Source organism: Pristiophorus japonicus, chromosome 6 (assembly GCF_044704955.1).
Source record: "Pristiophorus japonicus isolate sPriJap1 chromosome 6, sPriJap1.hap1, whole genome shotgun sequence".
Classification (NCBI taxonomy): domain Eukaryota; kingdom Metazoa; phylum Chordata; class Chondrichthyes; family Pristiophoridae; genus Pristiophorus; species Pristiophorus japonicus.
In genome coordinates this window covers 69,579,003-69,603,321 of record NC_091982.1, presented here as the reverse complement: position 1 = coordinate 69,603,321, position 24,319 = coordinate 69,579,003, and the positions used below count along the sequence as shown (strand labels likewise).

The 24,319-nt window shown below is 46.8% G+C and overlaps 1 protein-coding gene across 10 annotated transcripts in view; it reads right to left on the bottom strand.

The window, feature by feature from the left end:
- The window catches only part of map7d3 (MAP7 domain containing 3), a 131,149-nt gene that overhangs the window by 6,187 nt on the left and 100,643 nt on the right, over positions 1-24,319 (bottom strand). For all 10 annotated transcript variants that reach the window (XM_070882908.1, XM_070882907.1, XM_070882909.1 and 7 more), the window contains 3 exons: positions 24,032-24,212; positions 19,849-19,953; positions 625-678 (listed from right to left, as the gene is read on the bottom strand). In XM_070882908.1, the coding sequence (XP_070739009.1) occupies positions 625-678; positions 19,849-19,953; positions 24,032-24,212 (340 nt within the window). The remainder of the gene's footprint in view (positions 1-624; positions 679-19,848; positions 19,954-24,031; positions 24,213-24,319) is intronic.

The window sequence follows — 24,319 nt, the reverse complement described above, 5'->3', positions numbered from 1 at the left end:
TTGACCCCCAGCACCAGCAGCTTTTTGGGGAAAGAGAGTTCCACTGGAAAAGAATCTGCAGAAATTTGTTACAATCAAAAATCCAACCGATTCCTTTTGCGTCTCCCTGGGCAACTGCATAGACTGTGTGATACATATTTCACACACTGGTAGAATGCAACCCTAGCCTTCACACTGACAGCTACAAAGCAGAATCGTATCCACTGGGATATATTATAGCTGCAACAGGCAATTTTCAAATTCTATCCCAACTTTCAGAACCCCAACCAGAGAGTGAAATTCTGCCACACGTGTGCTTCTCCCACGTTCATTCACACGTCTGACCAGTGACCGTTTTTGGTGGTGTACATGTTTATCACGATCACCTGTTGAGTTTGAGAAAGCTTTCGTTGTAACACAGAGCACGGAGCTCCTGGTAATGCAATATATTGGCCAAGCCCACTGGGAAATGCATGGGCCGAGACACACAGCACCAGGGCAGAGACCCCCAGCAACTAAACCACACACAAGCTGGACACGTGCCTTCAGTTTGGGACCGCTGTTTGGGGGACAGCAACTCGCGTTTATAAAATGAAAGTTTGAGAGAATGGAAGCTAGAAACACAAAAAACTTCAAGTACATTACCTTAGATTCACCTTGGCGATCCGCCCTCGTTCTCTTCATAATCTCAGCAATTCTCTGTTGATTACAGAAAAGCATTTACTTGTGTGGGACCTCAGGAATTTGAACAAGACATTCAAACCCATTGGTCCAAAGGAAATAAACGTTACACGCGTGGAAGAATGCAAAAGCTCGCAGCCAGTAATTCATGTCCCAGATGGACTAGTTCCAGCTGACGGAGACCAAACTATTTCCTTCTCATACTGTAATTACTGTGATTCTACAGAAATAAAAGCAGAAAATGCTGAAGACACTCAGCGGGTCAGGCAGCGTCTGCGGAGAGAAGCAGAGTTAATGTTTCAGGTCTGTGACCCTTCGGCAGAATTGAGCATTCTTCCAGTTCTGACAAAAGGCCATGGACCCAAAACGTTAACTCGGTTTCTCGCTCCATGGACACTGCCCGACCCGCTGAGTATTTCCAGCTTTTTCTGTTTTCATTTCAGATTTCCAGCATCTGCAGTATTTAGCTTTTGTATTGTGAGATTCCACAGCACCACATTAAAGTGGCATTACAGACACATGGACAAGGCAGTTCAGCAGCAAGTTAAAAAATGCTCTTTAATCATTTGTGTAGAAAACCATCACTACATTTAAGCATCTTTAAACCAACTGGCGAGGATTCATCATAGAACCTTACAGCGCAGGAGGCCATTCAGCCCACTGTGCCTGTACTTGGGCAGAGCTATCCAATTTCTCCCACTCTTTTCCCATAGCCCTACAAATTTTTTATTTTCAAGTACTGACCAATTCCTGTTTGAAAGTTACCATTGAATCTTCTCCCACCGCCCTTTCAGGCAGCGCGTTCCTGATCACAAAACATTTCATCTCGTGTCTACTTCTTTTGCCAATCACCATAAACCTGTGTCCTCTGGTCACCAACCTTCCTGCCACTAGAAACAATTTCTCCCGATTTACTGGTAAAATAGTCGCTATTTGCCTGCTGTGGAGTGCACACAGTCCCTGCAGAGCCACTCTCCACTTACCCAAGTCCAGATAATTTGGGTACAAGCTGCCAAGAGTCAAGGCCAAGGCAAAGCAAGTGCAGAAAAGTTAAGCAGGTTAAGACCAAGTAACTGATGAGCACTGAGCATTGCTCGGTTAGGACCACCCGAACCGGGTACCTGCCAGTCAGCGCACTATCTGGAGCCAAGTGGGAGGAAGCCTCTCTTTCACTCACAGGGCCTGTGCGAGTGCGCCAGGCTGATGTGGCCCTGTGTGTGTGCCAGGCTGGTACGGTTCTGAGAGTGTGTGCCAGGCTGGTGTGGCCCTGTGTGTGAATGTGCCAGGCTGGTGTGGCCCTGTGTGTGAGTGTGCCAGGCTGGTATGGCCCTGTGTGTGTGAGTGTGCCAGGCTGGTGTGGCCCTGTGTGTGAGTGTGCCAGGCTGGTGTGGCCCTGTGTGTGAGTGTGCCAGGCTGGTGCGGCCCTGTGTGCGAGTGTGCCAGGCTGGTGTGGCCCTGTGTGTGAGTGTGCCAGGCTGGTGTGGCCCTGTGTGCGAGTGTGCCAGGCTGGTGTGGCCCTGTGTGTGTGTGTGCCAGGCTGGTGTGGCCCTGTGTGTGTGTGCCAGGCTGGTGTGGCCCTGAGAGAGTGCGTCAGGCTGGTGTGGCCCTGTGTGTGCGCCAGGCTGGTGTGGAGTGCTGCAGGGGTGCCTGCTTGGCTCGGGCATAGATTGCTCAGCTAGCAGAGGGTTTACTCGATTACAATCCCTCATTGCCATGTCACCTGGGAGTCCATTCCATCTGAGAGACCTCCCTTAAATTAAGGCAGCAATAGACTTGTCCGTCAATGTTAACCCGTGCCAATCAGATGCATATTCTTCTCTCAACATCCAACCCTTTCTGCTCTTTTGCCGATTCCACTCTACACTTGTGCGCTGCCTTCCGATTGCCTGCCCTCAGTGCGTACAGCCTCTCACTCCCCTCTCAGTGCAAGGGCCGAATCACTACAACTTTAGCCCCTTCGATGCGACAATGGCAATCTAGCTTCTCAAGTCCAACTAATACCTCCCTCTTTTTATTTTTGAAGGCTCCACCCTGGGTCTTTCTTCACCCTCTGACATCGTGGACCGTGCAGCCGGAGTGTGCCGGTGACGAGGGAGCACCACGTGGACCGTGCAGCCGGAGTGTGCCGGTGACGAGGGAGCACCACGTGGACTGTGCAGCCGGAGTGTGTCGGTGACGAGGGAGCACCACGTGGACCGTGCAGCCGGAGTGTGTCGGTGACGAGGGAGCACCACGTGGACTGTGCAGCCGGAGTGTGTCGGTGACGAGGGAGCACCACGTGGACCGTGCAGCCGGAGTGTGTCGGTGACGAGGGAGCACCACGTGGACTGTGCAGCCGGAGTGTGTCGGTGACGAGGGAGCACCACGTGGATCGTGCAGCCGGAGTGTGCCGGTGACGAGGGAGCACCACGTGGACTGTGCAGCCGGAGTGTGTCGGTGACGAGGGAGCACCACGTGGATCGTGCAGCCGGAGTGTGCCGGTGACGAGGGAGCACCACGTGGATCGTGCAGCCGGAGTGTGCCGGTGACGAGGGAGCACCACGTGGACCGTGCAGCCGGAGTGTCAGTGACGAGGGAGCACCATGTGGACCGTGCAGCCGGAGTGTCGGTGACGAGGGAGCACCACGTGGACTGTGCAGCCGGAGTGTCGGTGACGAGGGAGCACCACGTGGACTGTGCAGCCGGAGTGTGCCGGTGACGAGGGAACACCACGTGGACTGTGCAGCCGGAGTGTGTCGGTGACGAGGGAGCACCACGTGGACTGTGCAGTCGGAGTGTGTCGGTGACGAGGGAGCACCATGTGGACTGTGCAGACGGAGTGTGTCGGTGACGAGGGAGCACCACGTGGACTGTGCAGACGGAGTGTGTCGGTGACGAGGGAGCACCATGTGGACCGTGCAGCCGGAGTGTGTCGGTGACGAGGGAGCACCATGTGGACCGTGCAGCCGGAGTGTGTCGGTGACGAGGGAGCACCACGTGGACTGTGCAGACGGAGTGTGTCGGTGACGAGGGAGCACCACGTGGACTGTGCAGACGGAGTGTGTCGGTGACGAGGGAGCACCACGTGGACTGTGCAGCCAGAGTGTCGGTGACGAGGGAGCACTACTTCTCCAATTCTGCTGTCCCATCAGGGGAACAGTTCCCTCAACAACTCCACCACGCCCAAACCTGCCCAACGCTGCAACACTGTCCCCATAACTGCTTAGGCCAGTCCTCCCACCTCCCGGAAAGGACACGGCGACTTTTTATTTGTCAGATAGACAATCCTTCACAAACATTACTTGTCTCTCCTTCACCGACACACTCCGGCTGCACAGTCCACATGGTGCTCCCTTGTCACCGACACACTCCGGCTGCACAGTCCACATGGTGCTCCCTCGTCACCGACACACTCCGGCTGCACAGTCCACATGGTGCTCCCTCGTCACCGACACACTCCGGCTGCACGGTCCACATGGTGCTCCCTCGTCACCAACACACTCCGGCTGCACGGTCCACATGGTGCTCCCTCGTCACCGACACACTCCGGCTGCACAGTCCACATGGTGCTCCCTCGTCACCGACACACTCCGGCTGCACGGTCCACATGGTGCTCCCTCGTCACCGACACACTCCGGCTGCGCGGTTCACATGGTGCTCCCTCGTCACCGACACACTCCGGCTGCACGGTCCACATGGTGCTCCCTCGTCACCGACACACTCCGGCTGCACGGTCCACATGGTGCTCCCTCGTCACCGACACACTCCGGCTGCACGGTCCACATGGTGCTCCCTCGTCACCGACACACTCCGGCTGCACGGTCCACATGGTGCTCCCTCGTCACCGACACACTCCGGCTGCACGGTCCACATGGTGCTCCCTCGTCACCGACACACTCCGGCTGCACAGTCCACATGGTGCTCCTCCTTCAAACACACTAACTTGGACATTCTTCCATGGCCAGCCTTGGGCTCCGCGGCAGTATTACAATCTCGCAGTCAGAGGGTGAAGGGTTCCAGTCGCACTCCAGACAGCCCCAGTGACTGACGACTAGAATACTGGGCTTATATCCAGCAGGGGACTTGTGTCTGGACAGAGTGACCACTGGCTCAGGGGCCTTGGCGAGCAGAGACTGGGGCGCCGGCTGAACACTAGGCTGGTGTTCAGTGGGAGGGCTCACGTCCGATGGGTGTGAATGCCCCTACCCAAGAGTAACAGGCCATCATCATCATCATAGGCAGTCCCTCGAAATCCAGGAAGACTTGCTTCCACTCAGAGTTCTCAGGTGGCTGAACAGTCCAATGTGGGAGTTACAGTCTCTGTCACAGGTGGGGCAAACAGTGGTTGGAGGAAAGGGTGGGTGGGGAATCTGGTATGCCACACGCTCCTTCCGCTGCCTGCGCTTGTTTTCTGCATGCTCTCGGTGACAAGACTCGAGGTGCTCAGCGCCCTCCCGGATGCTCTTCCTCCACTTAGGGCGGTCTTGGGCCAGGGATTCCCAGGTGTCAGTGGGGATGTTGCACTTTATCAAGAGGCTTTGAGCGTGTCCTTGAAACGTTTCCTCTGCCCACCTAGGGCTCACTTCTAGTGATACCCGCCCTCCTATATGGCTCAGAGACGTGGAGTACACACACTGGGAACCTCAAATTGCTGGAGAAATACCACCAGCACTGCCTCTGCAAGATCCTGCAAATCCACTGGGAGGAGAGACGCACCAACATCAGTGTTCTTGATCAGGCCAACATCCCCAGCATCGAAGCACTGACCACACTCGACCAGCTCCGTTGGGTGGGCCACATCGTCAGCAGGCCTGACACGAGATTCCCAAAGCTAGCGCTCTACTCGGAACTCCTACACGGTAAGTAATGGGTAGGTGGGGAGGCTTTAGCCTCGGCTGTAGACCAATTAGGAAAAGATACTCCGAAGATAAAAACCATGAGGAAGGTAACGGGAAACCACCTCAGCTCCTCTTCCCGAGTAAATGGCTGAAGAATCACACGCAAGACTGGAGATGGGACCTGCCGAGCGTAGAATACCTCAGGCACACACATTCCGCATAGAAACATAGAAAACAGGTGCAGGAGTAGGCCATTCGGCCCTTCGAGCCTGTACCACCATTCAATATGATCATTCACCTCAGTACCCCTTTCCTGCTTTCTCTCCATACGCCTTGATTCCTTTAGCCGTAAGGGCCATATCAAACTCCCTTTTGAATATATCTAACGAACTGGCCTCAACAACTTTCTGTGGTAGAGAATTCTGTGAATTGTGAATCCACAGTTTCACAACTCTGAGTGAAGAAGTTTCTCCTCATCTCGGTCCTAAATGGCCTACCCCTTATCCTTAGACTGTGTCCCCTGGTTCTGAACTTCCCCAACATCGGGAACATTCTTCCTGCATCTAACCTGTCCAGTCCTGTCAGAATTTTATCTGTTTCTATGAGATCCCCTCTCATTTCTTCTAAATTTCAGTGAAGATAAGCCTAGTCGATCCAGTCTCTCCTCATAGGTCAGTCCTGCCATCCCAGGAATCAGTCTGGTGAACCTTCGCTGCACTCCCTCAATAGCAAGCACGTCCTTCCTCAGATTAGACGACTAAAACTGAACACAATATTCCAGGTGAGGCTTCACCAAGGCACTGTACAACTGCAGTAGGACCTCCCTGCTCCTATACTCAAATCCTCTCGCTATGAAGTCCAACATGCCATTCACCTTTTTCACCGCCTGCTATACCTGCATGCCAACTTTCAATGACTGATGAACCATGACACCCAGGTCTCGTTGCGCCTCCCCTTTTCCTAATCTGTCACCATTCAGATAATATTCTGTCTTCCTGTTTTTGCCACCAAAGTGAATAACCTCACATTTATCTACATTACACTGCATCTGCCATGCATTTGCCCACTCACCTAACCTGTCCAAGTCACCCTGCAGCCTATTAGCATCCTCCTCACAGCTCACACTGCCACCCAGCTTAGTGACATCTGCAAACTTGGAGATATTATATTCAATTCCTTCGTCTAAATCATTGATGTATATTGTAAATAGCTGGAGTCCCAGCACTGAACCTTGCAGTACCCCAAATAGTCATTGCCTGCCATTCTGAAAAGAAACCCGTTTATTCCCACTCTGTGCTTCCTGTCTGCCAACCAGTTCTCTATCCACGTCAATACATTACCCCCAATACCTTGTGCTTTAATTTTGCACACTAATCTCTTGTGTGGGACCTTGTCAAAAGCCTTTTGAAAGTCCAAATACACCACATCCACTGGTTCTCCCTTGTCCACTCTACCAGTTACATCCTCAAAAAATTCCAGAAGATTTGTAAAGCATGATTTCCCTTTCATAAGTTGGACCGATCCTGTCACTGCTTTCCAAATGCGCTGCCATTTCATCCTTAATGATTGATTCCAACATTTTCCCCACTACTGATGTCAGGCTAACCGGTCTATAATTCAGTTTTCTCTCTCCCTCCTTTTTTAAAAAGTGTTGTTACATTAGCTACCCTCCAGTCCATAGGAACTGATCCAGAGTCGATAGACTGTTGGAAAATGACCACCAATGCATCCACTATTTCTAGGACCACTTCCTTAAGTACTCTGGGATGCAGACTATCAGGCCCTGGGGATTTATCGGCCTTCAATTTCCTGACTAATAAGGATTTGCTTTAGTTCCTCCTTCTCGCTAGACCCTCGGTCCCTAGTATTTCCAGAAGGTTATTTGTGTCTTCCTTCGTGAAGACAGAACCAAAGTATTTGTTCAACTGGTCTGCCATTTCTTTGTTCCCCATTATAAATTCACCTGAATCCAACTGCAAGGGACCTACGTTTGTCTTCACTAATCTTTTTCTCTTCACATATCTATAGAAGCTTTTGCAGTCAGTTTTTATGTTCCCTGCAAGCTTCCTCTCATACTCTATTTTCCCCCTCTTCATTAAACCCTTTGTCCTCCTCTGCTGAATTCTAAATTTCTCCTAGTCCTCAGGTTTGCTACTTTTTCTGGCCAATTTGTATGCCTCTTCCTTGGATTTAACACTATCCTTAATTTCCCGTTAGCCACGGTTGAGCCACCTTCCCCGTTTTATTTTTACTCCAGATAGGGATGTACAATTGTTGAACTTCATCCATGTGATCTTTAAATGTTTGCCATTGTCTATCCACCGTCAACCCTTTAAGTATCATTTGCCAGTCTATTCTAGCCAATTCACGTCTCATACCATCGAAGTTACCTTTCCTTAAGTTCAGGACCCTAGTCTCTGACATAACTGTCACTCTCCATCTTACTGAAGAATTCTATCATATTATGGTCACTCCTCCCCAACTCGGAATGAGTGATCACAGTATGGTTGAATTTGTAATACAGATTGAGGGTGAGGAAGTAGTGTCTCAAACGAGCATACTATGCTTAAACGAAGGGGACTACAGTGGGATGAGGGCAGAGTTGGATAAAGTAGACTGCGAACACAGACTAAATGGTGGCACAATTAAGGAACAGTGGAGGACTTTTAAGGAGCTCTTTCATAGTGCTCAACAAAAATATATTCCAGTGAAAAAAAAGGGCGGTAAGAGAAGGGATAACCAGCCATGGATAACCAAGGAAATAAAGGAGAGTATCAAATTAAAAACCAATGCGTATAAGGTGGCCAAGGTTTGTGGGAAACTAGAAGATTGGGAAAATTTTAAACGACAAAGAATGACTAAGAAAGCAATAAAGAAAGGAAAGATAGATTATGAAAGTAAACTTGCGCAAAACATAAAAACAGATAGTAAAAGCTTTTACTGATATATAAAATGGAAAAGAGTGACTAAAGTAAATGTTGGTCCCTTAGATGATGAAAAGGGGGATTTAATAATGGGAAATGTGGAAATGGCTGAGACCGTAAACAATTATTTTGCTTCGGTCTTCACAGTGGAAGATACAAAAAAACCATGCCAAAAATTGCTGGTCACGGGAATGTGGGAAGGGAGGACCTTGAGACAATCACCATCACTAGTGGGGTAGTGCTGGTCAGGCTAATGGATCTCAAGGTAGACAAGTCCCCTGATCCTGATGAAATGCATCCCAGAGTATTAAAAGAGATGGCGGAAGTTACAGCAGATGCATTCGTTATAATCTCCCAAAATTCTCTGGACTCTGGGGAGGTACCATCGGATTGGAAAGCAGCTAATGTAACGTCTTTGTTTAAAAAAGGAGGCAGACAAAAGGCAGGTAACTATAGGCCGGTTAGTTTAACATCTGTCGTGGGGAAAATGCTTGAAGCTATCATTAAGGAAGAAATAGCGGGACATCGAGATAGGAATAGTGCAATCAAGCAGACGCAACATGGATTCATGAAGGGGAAATCATGTTTAACTAATTTACTGGAATTTTTTGAGGATATAACGAGCATGTTGGATAGAGGTGTACCGATGGATGTGGTGTATTTGGATTTCCAAAAGGCATTCGATAAGGTGCCACGCAAAAGTTTACTGCAGAAGATAAAGGTATGCGGAGTCAGAGGAAATGTATTAGCATGGATAGAGAATTGGCTAACTAACAGAGAGTCGGGATAAATGGGTCCTTTTCGGGTTGGAAATCGGTGGTTAGTGGTATGCCACAGGGATCGATGCTGGGACCACAACTGTTTACAATATACATAGATGACCTGGAAGAGGGGACAGAGTGTAGTGCAACAAAATTTGCAGATGACACAAAGATTAGTGGGAAAGTGGGTTGTGTAGAGGACACAGAGGCTGCAAAGAGATTTAGATAGGTTAAGCGAATGGGCTAAGGTTTGGCAGATGGAATACAATGTCGGAAAATGTGAGGTCATCCACCTTGGAAAAAAAAAAACAGTAAAAAGGGAATATTATTCGAATGGGGAGAAATTACAACATGCTGCGGTGCAGAGGGACCTGGGGATCCTTGTGCATGAATCCCAAAAAGTTAGTTTGCAGGTGCAGCAGGTAATCAGGAAGGCGAATGGAATGTTGGCCTTCATTGCGAGAGGGATGGAGTACAAAAGCAGGGAGGTCTTGTTGCAACTGTACAGGGTATTGGTGAGGCCGCACCTGGAGTACTGCGTGCAGTTTTGGTCACCTTACTTAAGGAAGTGATAGAGAATTCAAGCTCTGCAGCCCGGCTGCAGTTTTGAAAAAACACAGACCACATTGCATTAAGTCAATCAACTTGACATTTTAGGACCTTGGGTAGCGAGCCAATTAAAGGTTAACAGAGTATTAATTAAGCCAATAAGGTCAAAGGAGAGTTCTTTTCTGTAAACTGATCAGGTATATAAACAGCCATTTTGGCCATGTGGTCTCAGAAGGACAAAGGCCTGGCTTAAAGCCAAGAGCTTGTTGCTGCTGCCAGAATAAAATTACATTAAAACTACAACCGGAGTTCGTATTTCATTGGAAATTAAGAGATCGAGCAATTTTGACATCACGAACACGATCGCTGAGGGAAGAAACTGAATTTTGGACATCGGACCTACGTACTGAGGTAAGGACTCCTCTTTATAAAAGTCCTCGGTCAAAAGTCTAAATTCGCCTCTCCTTCTACGTGATTCCGAAAGCCTCCAGTTTGCGAACCCTCCGGTTGGTAGTCGGCTCGAGGTCCCATAGACGTTTAACTTCGGCGGTGTGTTAGTTAATTAATCACCGACCCACCGATCGGCTGGAAAGCCTACGACTCGAGATCCCAGTAAAGAAATCAGTATTATGGCAGCAGGAGATAAGAGCAAAGAATTGCCTACAACTGTTAAAAGGTGGGCAGGCACCACCTGAGGTTTCGATAGATGAAATCCTCGAACAGTTGAAAGAATACATAGAGCAACAATTCAACTTATCTAAAACCTGTATTAAGATCGAACAAAAATACAGTACCTCCAAAAGGACAATGGTCCTTGGACGAGATTAAAAGGATCTGGGGAAAAACGACCCATATGAAAAATAAAGAGCGAACTAGATGGTCCCTAGCCGTTATGGGACAGATCCGAAAGCGGAATGAAATTATAATGCGTTCCCAACATGATCGAGAACTGACCAGTACAAAGGACCAATTGCAAGCTGTTTGTGCACAGCTGCGACAGAAAAGACGAACTTGAAAAGTCGGAAATGGAAGTTCAAGATCTTAAAGGTGAAATTAAAGAATGGAAAAAATCATTAGGTCAAGAGACAGTAATCGGAAAAGGAAAATGTATCGGTCAATTCCCAGGGTACCCATGTTTGGATAAATTAAAAGCGCAAACCCGAAGACACGACCGAGGAATAGATACGGATTCTGAGTCCTCCGACGATGCAGGGTCGGAGGATGAAGAATTAGGGGTGCGCTTTGCCCCGTTTAAAAAAAGACGAGTTGTAGTCAAATCAGAAGAGACTGCGGATGAGGGCGGAACCAAAAAAACGAGGAAAAGGGTGTATGCAGAATATTTATTTCATGATCCGGCAGATCCAGAGAAAATTGATAAATGGTCCAAGGAATTGCCCAATCCAAAGAAAGGGGGAGTGAAAACGTGGGACCAATTGGACCACTTAAGAAATATATATCAACTTCATCCCTGGGACGGAGTGAAAATTTTGACCATAATGGTGCCAAAAACACAGGGAAGAAAATTGCACGACAAGTTGGAAGAAGCTTTGGGGCAGGATGAGCAAGAATTAGACGCAGGATGGGAGGTGATTAAACACTGGCTGCAAGCCTTCAGTCCAGCTAAGACAGATTGGGGAAAAATTGCAGCCTGCCAACAGAAAAGAACAGAGGAGGTCCTGGAGTATGACGAGCGGTTTAGATGCACGTGACTAGAACATTCGAGTATGAATAATACGGATGAGGAAATGGATGAACAAGTGTTTGGACCCCTGACAGCAGCTTTCGTGGCAGGGCTAAAGCCAGAACCGTCCAAAATGCTTAAGGTAGTGTTACCGGACTGGGAAGGTAGAGGAACTACCTTTGCAGCATTGCTGGATCGATGTAACCAATTAGATCGGGATATGGGAGCTAAAGTCCGAGCTGTACAGGCTATGGGATGGAAATCCCAGGATTCCGATAAACAGTTATTAGGAAAGTTACCCGGAAAATGTCATTATTGTGGGAAAGAAGATCACTGGGCCAAGACGTGCAGGGCAAAACAGCAAGGTCATGGCCGGGGAAGAGGACGCAGCCAGGGATACAGTTCAGCCAACAAGCCAGGCTTGTCACAAGATAATGACCTCATAGAAGCATTTAAGCGACTGACAATACAACAACAGAAGGAGTTACTTGGGATAGCAAAAAACAATTAGAGACCACCCTGGCCTCCCTCCTCGCACTAATACAACAAAGGGAAGATGGGCTATATATAACTGTGAGGGTGGGCGATAAGGATGTGGACTGTCTTTTAGACACAGGGGCGGAATTAACATGCTTACCCCTACAATATGGAGACTTTTTGCCGTTGGATGGTAGGGCACATACAGCCTATGGATTGGGGGCCATAAAATGGAAATTAAAAGGACAACACCGGTACTTATAGGGCTGGGTCCACATGAACTAACCACGCCGGTCTGGATAGGCCCAGTAGATCAACCCCTTTTGGAAATGGACGTTCTAATCCAAGTAGATTCATCGTTGCATTTCGAGGATGGTCGGGTGACATGGTCAATTAGAACTTTGAAGAAAGAAGAATTGAAGGAACACCCGATATGGGCTAAAGATAAGAACGATTGTGGCCTACTCCAGATGGAGCCTGCGTCATTTACCGGGACCAAGCCTCCATACACTAAACAGTATCTCATCAGTCCAACTGCCATCGCGGGAATCTTACCGGTTGTTCAGCAATTGGAGAAACTGATTAAAACGCATAGCTCCTCCAATAGCCCCGTGTGGCCAGTACTGAAATCTAATGAGACTTGGCGTTTGACTGTCGATTATAGGAAAGCTAACCAGTGTATTGATCAAAAAGCTCCTTTGGTCGCAGATCCCTCCACCATTTTTAATGCCCTCAAACTGGAACATAAATATTTCTCGGTTATAGATATGGCCAACGGATTTTGGTCGGTGCCTCTGGCACCGGAGGTTCGACAGTGGTTTGCTTTCACTGTCCAAGGACAACAGTATAATTGGACCCGGTTACCGCAGGGTTTCCACAACAGCCCTACAGTATTCCACATGGCTTTACAAAGCCATTTGCGAGAATTACCTCCCCTGTCATCCACAGTCATCCAATATGCAGACGATATCCTGCTAGCTTCAAACACGGAAGAACAACATGAACAAGATTTACGAGCTTTGCTGGACCACCTTTGGCTGAAAGGACATAAAGCCAGCAACGACAAAGCACAAATATCCCAAGAAGAGGTTGTATACCTGGGACAAAAGATTTCACAAGGAAAGAGAGAACTTACCCAGGATAGAACTGCAGCCATTCGGGCTGCTAAAAAACCCACCACTATTCAGGAACTAAGGTCTTTTTGGGGATTGTATAACTTTAACAGAAATTGGATTGACTCCTTCACACAGCTTGCTCAGCCATTGAATGATATTTTAAAGGGGAAACGTGCCTCTAAAGAAGCCATCACCCTCACTAAGGAACAGCAAGAGGCCTTCCTGAGTTTGAAAAAGGCTTTGCGTTCGGCACCGGCTCTGGGAATCCCCGACAGTGGTAAGCCATTTACCTTGTTTGTTCATGAGAAAGAAGGATATATGACAGCTATACTGACACAAGAACATGGGAACCGGCAAAGACCTATTGGCTATTATTCGGCAAAACTGGATGCGGTAGCCCTTGGATGGGGAAGTTGCCTAAGGGCCATGGAAGCTACATGTCGAGCGGTAATGACCACTGCGGGTCTAGTCCTCGACCAAAAGCTGATTGTCAAGTGTCCCCACACCATACACGTTTTTTGCTGTCCATGAATAGAATGTCTCAGGTGACGGCAGCTAGATGGACCCGCTGGACAGAATTTTGGAAGCTCCTAATCTCCATATCGTTCGGGCCAGCCCGGTTAATCCCGCAACTATGCTCCCGATGTCAGAATCAAGGGAGCAAGAGAGGGGAGAATGTGAAGAGCATGACTGCGTGGAGGTTTTAAAAGAAAAAGAAGAAGCAGCCTTAGCAGCAGAGGAGCCTCTGCACAACCCAGACCTCATCCTGTTTACAGATGGTTCCTCCTTTGTTGACAATGGTACCAGAAAAGCAGGATGGGCAGTTACAACCTTATATGAGGTAGTGGCAAAAGGATGTTTACCCTCAGGAACGTCAGCACAACAGGCCGAATTACGGGCCCTGTCAGAAGCATGTCAAATAGCAGAAGGACAGACAGCTAATGTCTACACAGATTCGCATTGTGCTTTTGGAGTCGCTCACGACTTTGGTCTGTTATGGCGGAAAAGAGGATTCCTCACTGCGGCTGGTTCACCTATCCGAAATGGAAAAGAAGTCCGAGACTTACTAGAGGCCATACAATTACCTCAGGAAGTGTCCATCCTGAAGTGCAAGGCCCATACCAAGGAAAATATCACGGAAGCACAGGGAAATGCCCTAGCCGACCAGGCAGCTAAAGACGCCGCCTCACAGGGCGTTCCCCCAGAAGAACCAACACAGATGTGCAGATTGAAAGCACTCAGGACTCTGACACGAGACCTTCAAACAATGCAAGGCGAGTGCTCCAGAGAGGAAAAATGAACATGGATTGAGGCAGGAATTAAGCTATGTGAAGATGGTGTCTGGAGACAAAGAGTTACCGACAAGCCAGTCGCGCCACAAGTGCTTATGCCTTTTTTAGCCCAACAGATCCACTCGTGGGGACACTTGGCCTCACAACAGATGATGGCACGGTTCCAGAAAAGCTGGTGGGGTCGGGGATTTAAAAAACATGCCCAGCTGGTAGCAGACCGCTGTGTGGTCTGCCAGAAAAATAATTCTGACCCATCACGGTATTGCCCCAACTGAGGCCCCCTGCCCCTGTCGGACCATTCCAGCATCTGCAGGTTGATTATATATCTCTTCCTCCATGCCAAGGATACACTAACATTCTTGTCATGGTTGACAGATTCTCTAGATGGGTAGAAGCTGTCCCAACTAAAAGAGCCACAGCCAATCACACTGCAAAGGTCTTGTGTAAGGATTACATTCCCCGATGGGGAGTCCTGAGTAGCATTGACTCAGATCAGGGAACACACTTTACAGGTGCTGTCTGCCAAGAAGTCTGTAGGTTATTGAACATTACGTGGGATTTACACTGTCCTTATCATCCACAATCATCAGGACAAGTAGAGCGAATGAATCGAACCCTGAAATAACGGCTTGCCAAATATTACCAAGAAGGAACACCATGGCCCCAGGCACTACCAATAGTGCTATGTAGCATTAGGGCAACCCCGAACAGAACTACAGGTCTAAGCCCATTTGAAATTATAACAGGAAGACCCATGTCGCTGCCAGGAACTATTGATTTACGGAAAGCTGATGTTCACTTAATGAGTTATCATACTGACAGAACCTAACCAATGCTATTAGTTCTGTTTCCCGACAGGTATCAGCAGCTTGGGGTAATCCACCCGAAGGAGGACACGACATCATCCCGGGAGTCTGGGTGTATGCGAAAAAGTTGCATAAAAAACCTTTGGGTGCCAAGTGGGAGGGACCTTATCAAGTGTTATTGACCACCCAGGCAGCTGTTAAAAGTCCAAGGTAAGAAAGCCTGGATCCACGCCTCACACATTAAACGAGCACCCGTAACTGAAGCTGAAATCTAATAAGGACAATTACTTTTTGCCAAAATGTATAAATTTACTGTATTACTGATTGTAGGTATTCTAGGCATTTGCCTACTTCTTACTAGCCGACCCTCTGCACCAAAGGGAAATAGAAGGGTAGCAAGGGAATTACATGTAAATACCTTTTTATATATGTCATACATTTATGCCAAACAAGGTAACATTTCTAGTTGTTGGGTATGTGCGCATATTCCTATTCACTCAAAGGGAGGGATTCCCTTGAAGCCAGTTCCCTTGAATATCTCGGAAATGGCTGAGTGGATAATTAATCAAAACAAAACAGGCAATGCGTTTCAGGATACGGAAAACTGGGCACGTAAATGGAAGTCAGCAGGTTACAATCTGACTACCTTTGAAGAGGGATACCAACCGTGCTACAATAATTCCAAACGGCCCCCATTTTTTGTTATCACTAATACAACGGGAATAGGAAGACCGGGGGAATCGGTCTGTCTGATTAGAAACATCAAAGGAGGCCAAAATATGGGGTGTAGTAACTGCTCCCGGAATTATAATATAATCAAGCCACGGAACCGTCCAAACTGGGCCGATGTGGGAATTTTTAACCTAACGGGGATTCTGAATAAAACAGATGGAAAAGCCTGGACAGGCCCCGGAGTGTTGCTGACAAAGAAACAGCTAACCTTCATTGCCTATAATGGCACCTATTGGGTGCGTGGCCACAAGGCTTACCCTTGGCTGCCCCAGAATTGGACAAGATCCTGCTATTTAGCCTACATTGTGCCTTATATGTATCATATAAAGTCACTGTCGGAACATTTACACCGTCCTAAGAGAGCTATCACAGAAACAGAGAGGTTCTTTGCCATTCTGATCCCCAGATATGGGACCGCCAGACTGGCAAGGGAATCCATTAACATGGCATCCGTTGTGGAACGGGTAGCCAATGATACCTCAGAGGCCCTAGTTAAAATCAATGCAGAAATGGTAGCAATCCGCAAAGTAACCCTGCAGAATAGAGTGGCCCTTGATTACATCCTGGCTGAAAAGGGAGGTACTTGCGCCCTACTCGAACTGAGTGTTGCACATATATCCCAGATAGCTCCGAAGAAATTACCCACTTAGCGGAGCATATCCAAAAGGAGGTAGAAAAACTTAAGCAACCCCCATCATTCACTTTGTGGAGCGGAGCCACTGAATGGCGAGGTTCAATAGGAACTTAATTGGTGGAAGGTTTAATTCTATTTGTTGTAATTATTTTACTTTTGTATTGTTTGTTGATGTTGATTAAATGTTGTTGCGACCAGGCGGCTGCAGCTGCTGTCCCGCAGGTGAGACACCTTGCAGGTCCCAGCAGACCATCTGTAAGTATGTTATGCTTAAGGGAAGGTTGTTTACTGGTTGAATTAACATATTGATTTGGATTAAATTAGAATAAGGTTAATTAACCTACTAAAACCAGACTTCCATGGTGGCCACGATGGAACTCGGGTTGGTGTAAATTTGTGTGGAAGCTACTAGTCCGGACATGTGGCGAAACACATCAACAAATTTTGGAAGGAAACTCTTAACATAAGAATTCGGAACAGGAGTCAGCCATCTAGCCCCTCGAGCCTGCTCCGCCATTCAATAAGATCATGGCTGATCTGGCCGTGGACTCAGCTCCACTTACCCGCCCGCTCCCCATAACCCTTAATTCCCTTATTGGTTAAAAATCTATCTATCTGTGACTTGAATACATTCAATAAGCTAGCCTCAACTGCTTCCTTGGGCAGAGAATTCCACAGATTCACAACGCTCGGAGAAGAAATTCCTTCTCAACTTGGTTTTAAATTGGCTCCCCCGTATTTTGAGGCTGTGCCCTCCAGTTCTAGTCTCCCCGACCAGTGGAAACAACCTTTCCACCTCTATCTTGTCTATCCCTTTCATTATTTTAAATGTTTCTATAAGATCACCCCTTATCCTTCTGAACTCCAACGAGTAAAGAACACCAGTCTACTCAATCTATCATCATAAGGTAACCCCCTCATCTCCGGTATCAGCCTAGTAAATCGTCTCTGTACCCCCTCCAAAGCCAGTATATCCTTCCTTAAGTAAGGTGACCAAAACTGCACGCAGTACTCCAGGTGCGGCCTCACCAATACCCTATACAGTTGCAGCAGGACCTCCCTGCTTTTGTACTCCATCCCTCTCGCAATGAAGGCCAACATTCCATTCGCCTTCCTGATTACCTGCTGCACCTGCAAACTAACTTTTTGGGATTCATGCACAAGGACCCCAAGGTCCCTCTGCACCGCAGCATGTTGTAATTTCTCCCCATTCAAATAATATTCCCTTTTACTGTTTTTTTTCCCCAAGGTGGATGACCTCACACTTTCCGACATTGTATTCCATCTGCCAAACCTTAGCCCATTCGCTTAACCTATCTAAATCTCTTTGCAGCCTCTGTGTGTCCTCCAAACAACCCGCTTTCCCACTAATCTGTGTGTCATCTGCAAATTTTGTTACACTACACTCTGTCCCCTCTTCCAGGTCATCTATGTATATTGTAAACAGTTGCGGTCCCAGTACCGATCCCTGTGGCACATCACTAATCACCGATTTCCAACCCGAAAAGGACCCATTTATCCCGACTCTCTGCTTTCTGTTAGTCAGCCAATTCTTTATCCATGCTAATACATTTCCTCTGACTCCGCGTACATCTATCTTCTGCAGTAACCTTTTGTGTGGCACCTTATCGAATGCCTTTTGGAAATCTTAATACACCACATCCATCGGTACACCGCTATCCACCATGCTCGTTATATCCTCAAAGAATTCCAGTAAATTAGTTAAACATGATTTCCCCTTCATGAATCCATGTTGCGTCTGCTTGATTGCACTATTCCTATCTAGATGTCCCGCTATTTCTTCCTTAATGATAGTTTCAAGCATTTTCCCCACTATAGATGTTAAACTAATTGGCCTATAGTTACCTGCCTTTTGTCTGCCCCCTTTTTTAAACAGAGGCGTTACATTAGCTGCTTTCCAATCCGCTGGTACCTCCCCAGAGTCCAGAGAATTTTGGTAGATTATAACGAATGCATCTGCTATAACTTCCGCCATCTCTTTTAATACCCTGGGATGCATTTCATCAGGACCAGGGGACTTGTCTACCTTGAGTCCCATTAGCCTGTCCAGCACTACCCACCTAACATTTATGAAATTATTTTTTAGAATGTTTAGCCAGTGATACCTGATGTTTTATGATTCAGTTTGTGAAAGAATCAAAGGGAGGATTGATAGAGAATTCAAGCTCTGCAGCCCAGCTGCAGTTTTGAAAAAACACAGACCACATTGCATTAAGTCATCAATCAACTTGACATTTTAGGACCTTAGGTAGCGAGCCAAGGTTAACAGACTATTAATTGAGCCAATAAGGTCAAAGAAGGCGAGTTCTTTTCTGTAAACTGATCAGGTATATAAACAGCCATTTTGGCCATGTGGTCTCAGAAAGACAAAGGCCTGGCTTAAAGCCAAGAGCTTGTTGCCGTTGCCAGAATAAAATTACATTAAAACTACAACCGGAGTTCGTATTTCATTGGAAATTAAGAGATCTAACAGGAAGGATATACTAGCTTTGGAGGGGGTACAGAGACGATTCACTAGGCTGATTCCGGAGATGTGGGGGTTACCTTATGATGATAGATTGAGTAGACTGGGTCTTTACTCGTTGGAGTTCAGAAGGATGAGGGGTGATCTTATTGAAACATTTAAGATAATGAAAGGGATAGACAAGGTAGAGGCAGAGAGGTTGTTTCCACTGGTCGGGGAGACTAGAACTAGGGGGCACAGCCTCAAAATACGGGGGAGCCAATTTAAAACCAAGTTGAGAAGGAATTTCTTCTCCCAGAGAGTTGTGAATCTGTGGAATTCTCTGCCCAAGGAAGCAGTTGAGGCTAGCTCATTGAATGTATTCAAATCACAGATAGATAGATTTTTAACCAATAAGGGAATTAAGGGTTATGGGGAGCGGGCGGGTAAGTGGAGCTGAGTCCACGGCCAGATCAGCCATGATCTTGTTGAATGGCGGAGCAGCCTCGAGGGGCTAGATGGCCTACTCCTGTTCCTAATTTTTATGTTCTTATGTTCAACAGGCCTCGCACAACATGATTGCTAATTAATCCTCTCTCATTACACATCACCCAATCTAGGATGGCCAGCCCTCTAGTTGGTTCCTCGACATATTGGTCGAGAAAACCATCCCTTATACACTCCAGGCATATTCCCAACATCCTCAGTGTGTGGAGATGACATTGTCTGGGACATCCTCGGTCTGTCCTACTGCTTTGCAATTATCCGCCCTTCATTCCTATACCCATTGCTCCTACTAGCTAGAGGCTTTCTAAACCCATGCTAGATGCTACTCAATCAATAGTACTCGCGCTATGTCCCTCCTATTCTTTAGTTTTGTGGATTGCTTGTACAATGGGTCTTGGCCCTTCAATTATCAGAGAGTTACGATCTCACCTCCTTCCTAGCGCGACGCTCCTGCTGATTTTGCTGCATGATTAGTTCCCGTTCCAGTCTCTGCCGCTCAGCTTCTTCCAAAGCTTTTGCCTCTGCCTCTTCTCTCTGAAACACAGATACAGTATTCACCTTTCAGCACGATTTCACAGCCAATACCTCAGATCAGTCCGCGCATCACCGGGGGCACCCAGCCCGTGCATCATCAGAACACTGCAATGTGTCAATGGTCCTTTCAACACAACACATTTCAGTGTTGATTAAATTTGCATTTTATAATCAAATGATTAAAGAAGTGGTCATTTAAAAAAAGGGTAAAGCACGCCATTAAACAAACCACTTGACAGGACTGGAGATCTCAGTCGCTAACGTACACCCCAGTAGAAAACTGAGATCCCCTCGAGTCGACACATGCTTTATGGGCAGACAATTTACAATATTCTACACATCGTGGCTATGCTATTCCCCAGCAGTTACTCCAGATGAGCCCCATTTGACAGGTGGGGAATGTAGTCCATCAAACTACTCACTATTTAGCAGATAGGTTAAGACTGCAATGAGGAACTGCTCTGTGCAGGTTTTGTACATTGCATAGAATGAGCCCATGAAGGAGGAATTGCCCTAATTCTAGCCCTTTAATCCAGGACTCACTCCACCTAGCTAACAGCATAGGACCATATCCGTCGTGAAGCTCATGTGCCAGCTGTTAGTGGAGAATCATCTCTTCGCTACAGGAAACAGCGGAAAGAATTTCCTGAAATACTCTGATCTCCATTCGGAACAGTGTCTCACCCGGCAAGGAGAACGATGGCTGTGAAATTCGGGCCTAATCTTGGGGTGTAGATAGATGACTATTCTATTCTCAACCCAGGTGCGGTAAGGACCGTCATTAGGGACGTGTACCTTTTGTGGTAGACCTGACACGCGAGTGTAGTGCACATATGGACAGAGATACTGCACTTGTGCAGTGCTGCATTCCCAAATGGGAAATTCACTGACTGAGAAATCAGGCTGTGCCAGTTTACTTGTATACCCACCGCGCAGGCTTTATAGTACTTGCCACAGAAAACCATACCCATACCTTACATGTCCATGAGTATGCAGGCAATGCCTCGGACCCACTCAAATGTTTAAATTGGAATTCAACCACTTGCTTTCAGACAGGAATGCTGTACCAAGAGGGGCTGCTCAAGTCTGATCCAAGGATGGACGATAATTATCGGCAGAATAAGTTGAACAAGAACATATCTGGTAATAGATTGCAGCCGTGTAATACTCATTAGTGAAAGATGGACCATATAGTGCTGTGCTGAAAAGCCCACAGACAATCATCATGTCCCCAGTCAGGCTCAGCAGGATGCAGAGTATGTGCAAATAATCTCCCCCCAAATGCTGTGTGCAAATAGTTCTTATAATTGCAAAAGATTACATCTAAAAGCACATGTATATTTTTAGTGCAATGAATGCACTATTTCAGGACCTGCACTTTTTAAAACGTATAGTTGCTTGATGTGGTACACATTCAGGCTCTCCTTATAAAAAACATTCTGACCTCCTGATGTACTGGTAGGGAATCACTGGTGAGTTCTGGTTTATAATCCAGCTGTGCCACAGACGGGCACACCGAAAGAGATGCAGTTCACTTAATAGCAACAAGAATCTCTCTTGCTGACTCTTATCGAGTCTGAGAAAAGAAGTGAGGCTTGACAGATACCAAGGGCTAAATACTGCAGAAATCCTAGAGTATAGAAAGTGTAGGGGTGAAATTAAAAAGGAAATTAGGAAAGTAAAAAAAAAAGAGTATGAAAAAATGTTGGCAAGTGAAACCCAAAGATGGTTTATAAATACATTAAGAGCAAGAGGATAACTAAAGAGTAGGGCCTATTAGAGACCTTAATGGTAATGTGTGTGTGGAGGCGGAAGATGTGGATATAGTTCTTAAATGAATACTTTGTGTCTGTTTTCACAAAGGTGAGGGGCGATTCAGACATTGCAATCAGGGAGGAATGTGAAAAATTAGATTAAATAAACAGTGAGCGAGGAGCTATTAAGGGGTTTTAGCAGCTTTGAAAGTGGATAAATCCCCAGGCCCGGATGAAATGAATCCCAGGCTGTTGAGAAGCAAAAGAGGAAATAGCAGAGGTTCTGACCATCATTTTCCAATCCTCTCTGACGACAGGTGTGGTACCAGAGGACTGCTAATGTGGTACCTTTGTTTAAAAAGGGAGAAAGGGATAGACCGAGTAATTACAGGCCTGTCAGCTTAACCTCGGTGGCGGGAAAATTATTGGAGAAAATTCTGAGGGACAGGATAAATCTTCATTTAGAAAGACACAGATTAATTAAGGACATTCAGCATGGATTTGTTGTAGGAAGGACATGTCTGACTAACTTGATTGAATTTTTTGAGGTAACAAGGAGGGTTGATGAGGGTAGTGCATTTGATGCAGTACATATGGATTTTAGCAAGCCTTTTGATTAGGTTCCACATGGCAGACTGGTCACAAAAGTAAAAGCCCATGGGATCCAGGGCAAAGTGGCAAGTTGGATCCAAAATTGTCTGAGGGGCAGGAAGCAAAGAGGAATGGTTGATGGGTGTTTTTGTGACGGGAAGGATGTTTCTAGTGGGGTTCCGCAGGGCTCAGTGCTGGGTCCTTTGCTTTTTTTGGTATATAATCAATGTTTTAGACTTGAATATCTAAATTATTAAGTTTGTAGATGAGACAAAAATTGACTGCGTTGTTGATAATGAAGCTGCGGACTGCAGGAAGATATCAATGAACTGGTCAGGTGGGCAGAGCAGTGGCAAATGGAATTCAATCTGAAGAAGTGAGGGGTAATGCATCTGGAGAGGGCTAACAAGGCAGATCCCTGAAGGTAGCAGACCAGGTAGATAAGGTGGTTAAGAAGGCATACGGATTACTTGCCTTTATTAGCCGAGGCATAGAATACAAGAGCAGGGAGGTTATGCTTGAACTGTATAAAACATTAGTTAGGCCACAAGCTGGATTACTGCGTGCAGTTCTGGTCACCACATTAGGAAAGATGTGATTGCACTAGAGAAGGTACATTGGAGATTTACAAAGATGTTGCCTGGACTGGAGAATTTTAGCTATGAGGAAAGATTGGATAGACTGAGGTTTGTTTTCTTTGGAACAGAGGAGACTGAGGGGAGACCTTATTGAGGTGTATAAAATTGAGGGGCCGAGATAGAATGGACAGGAAGGACTTATTTCACTTAGAGGTGGGGTCAACAACCAGGGGGCATAGATTTAAAGCAATTGGGGGGAGGTTTCGAGGGGATCCGAGAGGAATTTTTTTCACCTAGAGGGTGGTGGGGTCTGGAACTCTCTGCCTGAAAGGGTGGTAGAGGCAGAAACCCTCACCACATTTAAAAAGTACTTGGATGTGCACTTGAAGAGCCGTAACCTACAGGACTACGAACCAAGAGCCTGAAAGTGGGATTAGGCTGGGTAACTCTGTCGGCCGGCACGGACACGATGGGCCGAATGGCCTCATTCTGCGCTGTAAATTTCTGATTCTATCATTCCACAGCAATCTTGTACTTTGCGTATGTAAAAAAGTCTTGCATGTGGTGCACACCTGCCATACTTTGCTACAGATGCATACCATTCCTTCAACTTTAAATGGCAGACATTTCCTGTTTTTCCTGAGGATGGAGGGAATTACAACCAGCTGTCATTCTACAGAGCAGATGGCCTTCCCCTTGTCCTCAGGATGGGCCTATTTACAATAATATTTTGTTGCCTGGAGAGAAGCAGAATGATGCGCTGCACAGTATAAAACTTGCGCTGTTTTACACAGCATATCATCATAGTGATTGCAAACATCAAAGGGCATTTGCTCAGCATTAAGTAAACCGATTGGGCCAAGCAAGCATACTTTCGGAAGAACCGAGGACGGCTTTGATTAAAAAATAAAAAAAACGACTGAAGTAACAATGTTTCCTGCATGAAAGGCAAGGCCACGTTCAAAAAGAACCAGTGTACAACAGAGTGATCCTGTGTAACAAAGCACTTGCAGCAGAAAGCCAGCTTTAGTGTCACAATCAGGGCACAAAGGGAAAGATGCTTTACATACACAAATCTTTTGTCAGTTCAAGCTTTAAAAGTGGTGTTAAAGAATATACCCAGACGAAGCAGGGGTTTCTGTGCAAACATCTGACCTGGAGCTGGAGCTCTGCGAGACGTTCTTGCTCCTCTTTCTCTCTGCAAACCCTTTCCTCTTCAGCTTTTCTTTGATTCTCCTCTTCCGCAAGTTTTCTCTCCTCTTCTTGCACACGGGCTGCTTGTTCCCTGTGAACGCTTGCTTCAGCTTCCTTCTTTTTTAGCTCCTCTTTCCTGCACCTTAAAAAAAACAGCAATCCCGTGACAAGCGTTAAAATACATTTCCTCCGCGCTGCAGATATAAAAAGGCCCTCAGAATCATCCCTTCCCCCAATTCATAGAATCAC